The sequence below is a fragment of the Monopterus albus genome, unplaced genomic scaffold (genome assembly GCF_001952655.1).
Source record: "Monopterus albus unplaced genomic scaffold, M_albus_1.0 scaffold110.1, whole genome shotgun sequence".
NCBI classification, from domain to species: Eukaryota; Metazoa; Chordata; class Actinopteri; order Synbranchiformes; family Synbranchidae; genus Monopterus; species Monopterus albus.
Window position 1 is genome coordinate 624,124 of NW_018127990.1, and position 10,592 is coordinate 634,715.

Genomic DNA, 10,592 nt, shown 5'->3' on the forward strand with positions numbered 1-10,592 from the left:
TGAAATGAAGGCAATGAGAGGTGTGCAGTTTGTTACAGATGTTTACCAAATAGCTAGTCAGGTAGTTAGTTCTACACAATCTTGGCTGTAGAATCTCATTTTCTGATTTGGAATCATTATTACTGAATTTCTTGTCCAGTTCTGTTCACACAGTTTCATAACTGGCTTCCACTATTAACCTCAAAGATTCTGAAACGCGTTTGGCTTGTTGCATTGCAGTGCACTTATACACATAGTGAGGGCAGAGTTACTCTTTGTAAAAACCTGATAAAACTCTGAGCAGTTTAAATCCATTCACTGTTAGCTTCTGGAGCAGTTTGGGATTATTAACCATTATGATTTTGTTCTGAATTTACATATCACGTGAGCACCGTTCACCAAACAGTGAAAAAAAGATCAGAAATAAAACTGAAGTACGAATTCAAATAACCCCATAATTACAACATCCAGGAGACTCCTATGTTTCTGTGCTGAGGAACACTGAGGAGATGATGAATAGAAAAAGGGAACAGACAGACAGGTGACCTACAGTCAGAGGTGTTTTCAGCAGCGGGATAAAAGCTGTGAAGGGTCCACTGTGACTCAGCAGCAATGAGCAGCCTCTCGCTGAAACACACATACACACTCCAAGGTCAATGGTTACAGCAAAGATAGTTTAACAACACCACAGCTGTGGTGAACAAGTTGTGACAGAGAAACCCTGGACCATTTTTTCCAACTACCTCTAAATTGAAAATAAACATAGAAGGTATGTTTTGCAGAATCTTTTGAAACTTGTTTACAACTTCTGTAGCCTTTATAGTAATGTAACTAAATAAATAACTAAACAGATTAACTGATAACTGGCAAGTATGAATGAACTGAAACCAATGTCTGCCTACAAGGAAGAAATTTTATTTAAACAAAAGATGTAATATTTACAGACTTGGAGGAAAAAAAGCTAAATATCCACTAAAGGCCTGTTAAGTAGGGTCTAGAGTAAACTCACCTTGGCTGGCAACTGTAATAGAAAATGTATTACATATACAATATGTAGAGTGAGTGACTCCTGCTTAACACTGTTCATCATAATTAACATTACTGCCCGTTTAATTAACAAATATACAGTATTGCATCTAATTGTGCTTCCAGTTTAGAAAGACAAATGATAACTGGCCTAAACTGAATTTCAGTTAAATCAGTTATACATCTCACTCGCATAATACAGTGGAGTAACATTAACATGCATTTCTGTTTTTTAAATAGCGAATGTGTGGTTCTTTTACCGAACAGGGCGACGGCTCCAGTCAGGTTTTCTCTCTGGCTTCCACTCCTGTCCAGCTCTAAAAGCCGCTCCATTAGGTTACCATAGCAACGCCGACCATCACCGATCTGACCTGCCTCACACACACACCTGAGAAAGTGGGGAAAGGGGTGAGAAGCTAACTAATAACAATACAACACACAAACACACACACACACACACACATTCACAAAAACTAACAGGACTAAAGACTGACCTGGGTTGTCCATCCAGTTCAGTTTGGCACACAGCGGTGGGGTCACATGTGTCCGCTGAGCAGGCAGAGACCAGCTGACAACCAAACTCAGGACGGCCACCTATAGGGGACATGCCAAACATGCACTCGCAGCTGGACTGAGAGACAGACGGAGACAGAGTCAGGTTAAACATATTAGATATGGACAGTAACTATATCACTACATTTTTCTTCTGACAACACTCTGTCTTGTCTTTCTAATTCTGGTCGTCATTTTAGTCCTGGTTCCAGACAAATTTTGTTTCAGGCCTCCGCACCTTGTTGGGCCCTTTGAAGACACAGATGGTGGAGTTGATGGGACACCCTCCATTGTTCTCAGAGCAAGGATTTATGGGTACACAGATCTTGCCATCGCCCTGGTAGTCAGGCTTACAGGCACAGACGACCTTTGACCCCTGTAAGGAGCACTGGGCATTGATGTCACAGTCTCTCCCCGAGCAAAAAGCTGAACAGGAAAACAAAGATCTGAGTCCAGATGAGACTCAAAGGTTTTTATCCTCAAAACTAATTCAACTAATTTAAAAAAGACAGTCAGGAAACAGTTCATTGAAATAAAATCAATATATAGCTCTAGCACTGGTCTTGCTATTAGTATAGTGCTAGCCTGCAAGAATCATAGTGAATGCTATGGATGCTAACATTAGCACGCTAACACAAATTGTAGAGTAGAGTAGAGTAGAGCAGGTACTTTATTGATCCCACAGTGGGGAAATTTCTGTGTTACAGCAGCAATAGAGAACAACCAACATAACACCATAACAACAGACACATAACAGAACTTCATTGAAACACGGAAAAGAACACGAGGACACCGCTTCTGCAACTCCGCGCGCCAAATGCGTACGTAAGTACGTAGTAACAAAGAACACTTAGTCTTAAAATAAAAAGTTACATAAAGGCAACAAAGCATTAGAACCGATACGCACACGGATTATAAAAGTAGCGTCATCAGAACGTTACATTTTACAAATAAGCAGATCAAAGGCACCTAATACCGGGGGCGAGCAGCTCTGGAGAGAATCAGGACCAGCAGTAGAGACTAAATAACAGGCATTAGTCCACAGTAGGCCCTGAGTTTTACTGGACTAACACTAAAGCTCGAGTAAGGCTATGTTTATATCACAGGCCTTAAGGAAACTCTGATGTTTTTTTGTGCAGTCTTTTTGTGCTGATGGTTCACATAAATGTTTTCAAGTGACATGTATCCAGCTTCCTTGTCGCACAGGAATTGTGCAGTTTTGGCTTCATCAAAAGCTTCTACAAACTGTAAAAGTCCAACAAATGTGAATCAGATCTGGCACACATATGCAAGTAGCCGAGATCTGACTGGAAAAAAAATCCAATTTAGTTTGTTCACACATCCGTGACTTAATCTGCGACGTAAACGTAGCCTAAAACTGAGAACTCTGAAAAGACTGCTGAGCTGTGTGCTTACCTCCACATCTGCCATTTGGCATCTTCATGTATCCAGGCAAACATTCACAGTCGGCGGTGTCTCCCTCTCCTTTACAGTACGAGTAGGGGCTGCAGTTACTGCATCTAGTACCAACTGCCAATAGCACAGACACAACAGCAGCTCACAGTTTAAGATCCTACAGACATTTACTGGAGCAATAAATGCATCACCTCATGTTCTACTTATCATTTGACCATATAGTTCTTGATTTAAATAATGTGCATTTTATTTAGGCCAGGTTCTTGTATGGCTACTTGTGCGTTGGAGGTTTGGACCACATCCTGTGACCTGAAAGGACCTGCAGATATCTCTCAGGGCTGAAAACCCCCTCTGCATGGTTTTTGGGAGAGAACCATATAATTGATTTTTTTCCATCCATTATCTACAGTATATCACTTATCCTAACAAGGGTCATGGAAGGGGGGGCTCCAAGAGGCGGGGTCCACCCTGGACAGGTCACCAGTCTATCACAGGGCTGACATGTAGACAAACAACCACTCACACTCACTCCTGGGGGCAATTTAGAGTCACCAGTCAACCTAAGCTGTGTGTCTTTGGACTGTGGGAGGAACCGTATAATTCAATAATATGCAATTAAATTAATGTAATTCATAACTGAAAATGTCATGGTCTTACCTTGATCACAGCGCTTCCCAATGTACGGTGGTTGACACAAACACTGTCCATCGCCCTCTGGACCGTTGTTACACACTCCATGCACGCACTCACACTCTGTCCAGACAGATGCACAAACACCCCAGTTTGAAAGCGCTTATATAATTCCTGTTTTGTTTTTCCTCTTTGACTTAAGACTCATACACGATCATATTTTCACCGGAGAGGTCAGAAAGTGAGAGCCTACCTTTATCGCACTTTTCTCCAAAAGCGTTCTGATTCTTACACTTGTGACAGGCGAAGCCAGAGAAGCCGTCCTGAAAACATTTTTTTAAAACTTTTGATATTTCCAAAACATTAACATCTAAATGAATTTTTACAAATACACAACCTCATTTATGTACAAACTCACAGCTTGGCCAGTGTGCCATCCCCAGCCAAACACAATAAGAGAAACAAGAGAGGTCAACTGAAATATTCAAAACTCTGGTGAGAGACTGACACAGAGACTTGAGCAGTGCTTAAGTCTCTCAAATAGGGATCTAAATTTCTCAGTATTTAGTAAATGGCACTGTTCCCTACAAACACAAGAGCAATACAGATATTGTAACTGCCTGACAAACAGACAGACAGTTAGGACACTGACATCACACACACAGGTCCCGTTGCCAAGATCCCCATCCAGGCAGACTCCATGGAAGCTACAGGTCTTCCCTGACCAGCTGGGACAGGCTGCAGAGCGACAGAGGAAGACAAATATGGACAGACAGGGTATTAGAAATGACCATTACTGGAGCATCCATATAGCCCAATGGCTACAGTGTGTGCACAACGTGTCTGATCCCACTTAGTTCATGATTTTTAATGATTTTACAGAGTTAAGTCTAAATGCCAAAAAAATATAGATGCATAAATAACCATTACTCGTTTTTTTTTTTTTTTTTTCCAGAGGGCTTGTGTTGCTTTGTGTGCCCTTGCAGGTTCCTGCCATGTCAGACTGAGTGAGATTATCTGAAATGTTGTGCGTCAAACTGAAGGAAACCAGCTTTGAAGCATGTCAGACTGTGACATGAATGTCTGAAGTGTAGCACTCAAAATAAAAAGGAAAACGTCATCAACTAATGTCATCTAGATTCTACTGTATCTGCACTGCTCATGCTTTGATTAAAAAAATTATTTGGCCATTTAGACAGTGGCATACCATTCTTTGAGATGAATTTAAAAATGGCACATATACATATAACATACACATGGTATGGAAAATATTGTTATTATCACCAAACGTATTAGCCAAAAGTAATCCAAATAGACCGCTACAGTACAAGGAAGAGGACAGGTTAGCTATTTAACTTAGCTTAGCTTTTTAACTGGTAACACCTGTACCATACTTAACCTCTGACAAGTGACGCTTGTTCATAGATTCACCTGTGGGCCTACCCCAGCTTGTGTGTATCGGACACACTCGGGTCACGCAAATCACCTTCTGTGTGAGCATTTTAAATTGAATCTTGCAAGGGTTTGAACCCCGTACCGTGGTATCATAACACTCACTCAATTTCTGAAGGTATTTACCTAATTCTCAGACTGTACCAACGACACAGAATAAAAAACAATCAGGCCTAGTCCTGGCGTGACCGCAGCAGCACATGATTGGTGTAAAGAAATGACAGTCAATAAAACAGCCAATCAGAATGACAGACAAAAGAGCAGACCCGCCTTCTTGTTAAGTGGCCGTGTTTTTTTAATTATCGCGTAGCATATGTAACCCATATTACTGGGTTATAATTAATGATTCATTATAGTCCCTTTTTCCTCTGTATGTTACAAACTATAAGTGACGTGCGGTCAGGGGAGGCAGGTGAGGCAGAGCCTCCCGTCAATCTTGAAAAGAAAAAAAAAGTTAACCATAAAATATAATAAATGTTAATATTTATCGGCTGGTGTGTGTTGTAGGCCCCTTTGCCGTTCGAATCCGATGTTGAAGGATTTTTTTTTTCAATCAAGAATAGCAGAATTTCCGTATGTCTTGTTCAAATACATGGAGGAGATGCGCGATGAGGCAGCACTTTGCTGTGCCTCTCGGTGGATCATGTGATCCTCACAAACTGTATGCGATGCAAATAGTGAGTCGCTGTCCCTATATCGCAAATAAAATGCTTTCAAACACTCTGATTATATGCTCTGCCTTGCCATAATCTGGATAATGTATAAAATGTAGTTCTGTAACGTGTTTAGGCTCCAGATTAACCATAAAACCCAGTAAAAACGTTACTCGGTGAGGCAAACAGTACGCCTGCCTCAAGGCAGAGGGCGCTAGTGAGCCCACAGATTCTTGCGCTACCTACAATCTTCTTCGTGCTTGTTTATATTTCCTTTACAATCCGTTTATCAAAATGGAAGATTACATTTCCAAGATGAGAAAATTCGCAAATCTGGACTTTCAATCAAAACATTTTTGACAGTCTGGACATTTTTGTCCAGAAGGATCTTCTTTATTGAGAACATTTGTTTTAATATTGGATTCGAACGGCAAAAGGGTTTGTAATACATACGAAATGGATTTCGTGTACAAGTAAAGGTAAGACCATAAACTTTTATTATTTCTAGTTAGAAATGAGCTCAATTGAAATAAATTTTAACCTCAAATTAAATATGGGTCACGTTTGTGTGAAGAATGCTGATATGAGATATAAAACATATTGCATTGTCTGTTAATAGACAATTTGTATTTGTAAATCTGACTGTAAAGGAGTCAGTGCCTCACCAGCTGTCAACCTCACCGCACGTCACTGCAAACTATGTCTCATTGTTGGGGTCAAAGGTTAATTTTTATTTTGTTGACGATCGCAGTGCAGTCTTTCTTTGTTGGGCTGCAGCCACCTTCATGCGATAGTTTCCTTGTGTCTTTTAAGAAAAAACATTTAAAGTAAGTTCAGAACAAAATGATCATGTGGAGTTCGAGCCCTATCAATTATTAAATTGAAATATTTTCATGATTGCAACGAACAAAACTTGTGTCAATGCTCATATGAGCGCCTGACTATTGTTTTACAACACACAAAACTGTTAACAAGTGTGGACAGACTCTGGGCATGTGTGTGTGTGTGCGTTAGTCTTACCGAGACACAGCGGTCCCCAGTGTTGCGGGCAGCACTGTGGCTCCAGGACGTTCTTCACACAAATGTGCTGACATCCATCCAGCTGCATTTCCCTGCTGCCGATCTGCACCACGTAACTGCAGTACACAGCAGACACATACTGCTATTACTACTACACAGCTACAGTTACTACGTTTAAGCTACGGTGTGTGTATTAAGGGTTGGAAACATTATGTGTTGCTTTGCAGAACTGACATAACAGTACTAGTAGTTAAAGAAGTATTCAGATTCATTTTGTGACGTACTAACAGGGGAATGTAAATATATGTTATTATACTGTAAGTAAAAGTCCTACTTGTAAAAGCTTATTTAAACAAAAGTGCATGTGTTAGCAGGAAAATACTGTATGCACAAATTATCCCAGTAAAGCTCAATATGGGTACATCAGTGTGTAACCAGCATTTTACTGTTGCAGCTGCTTGAAGTGCTTGAAGCTTTATACTTTTACAATTATCTATTTTAGTCCAGGGGTTCCCGACCTAAGGGTCAGACCCACCCAAAGGGTCACAAGATAAATCTGAAGGGACCAGAGATGATTAATGGGAGAGGAAGGAAGAAAAACATATCTGCTACACACTTTTTTGTGGACTTTGGACAAAATGTGAGTGCAACTCACTGTTTGGTGGAACTGCTAATAACTGAAATGTGACAAAGCCCCAACACACTCTTTGGTCTGGACTGATTAATGGCCTCTGACCTCTGTCTGGACTCTGGTTTTTGTCTTTGCCTCTCCCTGCCTGATTTCTTAGCCTGAACACAAGTAAGCTACTCAAGTCTAGTTGTGTCTAATAAAGTGTTAATACCTCTCCTGCCAGCACTGTCAGTGTCCTGGATCTAGGTCCTCAGTTCCTGTTTTAGCTGTTCCCATAAGAAACATTATAGCAGCTCTCAAGGTCACAGGCTGAACAGGTTGGGAACCACCGCTTTTTATTTGAAAGTGTGTTGAATCTTATAAGCTTATTGCATTTCTTTATATAAAACTTTGATTTGAAAAGTAATAACTACAGCTGTCAAAAATACACAAGGTTCTTCTGAATTATAAAGTAGTAAAAATAGCATAAAATGTAAATATTCAAGTAAAGTACAAACACCCCAAGATTGTACATAAATCCACTTAGTTACTTTCCACTACCTCCTGGTATATACCTGCAGTTGGTGGTGCCCGCTCTGCTGAAGCTGTGGGGACAGCTGCTGGTGGCAGCGGCGGCGCAGGAAGTGCAGGAGGTGCGCACTTCCATCCTCTGTGGGATATCACATCGACCAGGGGGAGGGGTCTGTGGGAGCAGAGGAGATCTGTGACTGCACGGCCTATATCACAGTCTTTGTCTTTAGTTGTCAACATTTCTCTTTATAGTTACAGAAATCTGCTCCTCTGACTCCAGGTGGCACCATCAGCATCGGTACAGCCCTGTTTTTAACAAGCAACAGCTTCAACTAAAATGGTAAATGTTCTTATACTTGTATAGCGCTTTCGCACACTCAAAGTGCTTTTACACCATTTTCCATTCACCTATTCGAGCACGCAAACATTCACACACTCACGCTGATGGCGTGGCCACCAAGAGCAACTTGGGGTCCAGTGTTTTGCCCAAGGACACTTTGACATGTGAACTGGAGAAACCAGTTCAATATATTTGATTTGTACTTTGAATTGTTAGTTTGGCTCATGTTTTGATCTAATTTTGGATGTCCATCAGGTCACAGTTTCAAAATGTTTGTAAAAGTCACCTTCACGCCCATATCTCTAACCACCACTGAGTTGTTAGGCTCTCTGACTGTGTCAGGTGTGGTCAATTGGTAATTCCTGCCAGATGTGCATATAACTACTCTTGTCTGGTTTGGCTCACATCCCATCTGCCAACATGGAGGGAGCATGATTTATGACAAACACTGCAACCCGCCACCACAGAACAGGAGTTGTCAGGTGGTCCATCTTTACACACAGTCTGTGGTATGCCAGCACACTATATAAGACAGCGGACATTGCGAGCATTGTAACCTCTTCACATCAACATGTTAACATTGCAATAATGAGCAACAATGAACAGTGTAACTGCATTTTTCAAAAAGTAAAGCAATCCACTTATCAATTAGAGGAGTAAAGAGAATAAATGAAGTCCAGTATCTCAGTGTAATGGAGTTGGAGTTGTGCTACCTGTTCTTGCAGTGATGTTTGCAGGCAGAGCAGCACCAGCAGCAGCAGCATGGCTCAAAGTGTCACATCCAGGGGGGAAAAATAAATCCAACCCAGCGTCCTCCTCTGATAGTAGAAATAAATCAGTAGCCAAAGCACTGAACGTGACCAAGAGAGAGTTAACTCTTAGCCTGGCTTTCTAGTCTCATGTCTAGAACCTCAAACACAACCTGGTCTAGTAGCTACAGGAAGAAACACACAGATACCATCCTTTGTGCAGGAAAAACCAAACAATTTGGCAACAAAAGACTTGTATTCCAGCAGCAATAGGTATAGAAACCCACAAGCAATCTCCTGTTAGATGGAAAAACTTAAGGTAAAAACTAAAATGCACAGGGTGGATCCAGGCAGCGTTGGGATTATCAGCAGTATTCTTGGCTGTCTTTCAGCCTAAAGACAACAATCCCTATAGCGTGGGAACTAACAAACAAATTACAACCAACTAATGAACTCTCAGCTCAGGGTCCAGCGAGGGAGCGAGCTGCCACAGAAGCTGGAGCGACTGGTGGCGTCACGTCTTTTCCTCTCTAATCTAGGAAGAGAAAGAAAAAACAACAACAGAAACTGGCACCTCCTGGAACCTCCCAGAAGAGGTCATCTCCTCCTACCAGTCATCTACAGTAGTAGTAAGAGCAGCGGCATTTGCCAGAACAAAATTAGTAAAATATCAGCAGTAGAAGTTTCAAAGGTAGCACTTGTTTTAGTCACAAAAGTAAAAATACGTAAAATCATAGAAACAGTAGTATAAAAGCACACTGATCCCTTCCGTCCTCTCGATTGTATATAAACTACAGTAATGATAGACCACTGGTTCTCAACCTGAGGTCTCACGTGGTAAGAAAAGAGGAAGAAAATATCAGCTACACAAAATTGTGGATAATTGTGGATAATATACACTGCTGTAGACCTTGAGAAAGGTCTACAGCAGTGTATATTGGTGGAAATATAAAATCTAGTCGTTTTAGTTACTACACCAAGTTCCGCTTTCAGAAGTGTCACTGAGTTTTAATAGTTTGTTTGGGTTTTAAATGATTAAAGCAGTGAAGTAGTATTTTTGTATTATACAGTTGGGCAATTCAAAATCTAATGTGTCAAATCGTCTGCGTCAGGTGAAATCCTTGTATCTTAAGCTGCGACTGTTTTGGTCTTTTCAGATCAGTTGTGGAATCACATACTTGTCTGCAGTTCGAGTATGGTAAATTCTTCAGTTTCCATATTCAGGTATTTGGTAGCACTTTGTAATAGAGCTCTAAAATAAAACTCCAAGAATGAAAGAACTCAATTACGTATCAGAAATTTCAGTTATGATAGATATATGAACCTGGTGCTGCCAGAGGAACAGTTACACAGATAACATACCAACCTTTGGCCTTAATCACTCTGGTTTATCACTTTGAAACTGTTTTGACAACTACTACATAAATAAAGATTAGTATATTTTTTATAAGATATAGCAGTGGCTATCCCTCAAGGTCAAGGGTGATGATCTTTGCTCTATCTATGGACTCTCTGATGGCTTCTTGGGCTCATTCTAGAAATTTTATATTGGATTTATTTAAGTCTGGAACTAAAAATCAGTATTATTTCTTACTTAAATCAATGAATCATTTGTTTTAAAAAACAAGTGAATA

General features: G+C 40.6%; 1 protein-coding gene across 1 annotated transcript in view; it reads right to left on the reverse strand.

The window, feature by feature from the left end:
• stab1 (stabilin 1) overlaps positions 1-9,499 on the reverse strand; it is a 68,260-nt gene extending 58,761 nt beyond the window's left edge. Inside the window, exons 1-11 of the mRNA XM_020611175.1 lie at positions 8,923-9,499; positions 7,914-8,041; positions 6,729-6,844; positions 4,256-4,341; positions 3,857-3,926; positions 3,631-3,726; positions 2,974-3,087; positions 1,796-1,983; positions 1,500-1,636; positions 1,266-1,393; positions 530-606 (exon numbers count right to left, since the gene is read on the reverse strand). Of these exons, the coding sequence (XP_020466831.1) occupies positions 530-606; positions 1,266-1,393; positions 1,500-1,636; positions 1,796-1,983; positions 2,974-3,087; positions 3,631-3,726; positions 3,857-3,926; positions 4,256-4,341; positions 6,729-6,844; positions 7,914-8,041; positions 8,923-8,973 (1,191 nt within the window). The 5' untranslated portion in view covers positions 8,974-9,499. The remainder of the gene's footprint in view (positions 1-529; positions 607-1,265; positions 1,394-1,499; positions 1,637-1,795; positions 1,984-2,973; positions 3,088-3,630; positions 3,727-3,856; positions 3,927-4,255; positions 4,342-6,728; positions 6,845-7,913; positions 8,042-8,922) is intronic.
• Between the last annotated feature and the right edge of the window lie 1,093 nt (positions 9,500-10,592).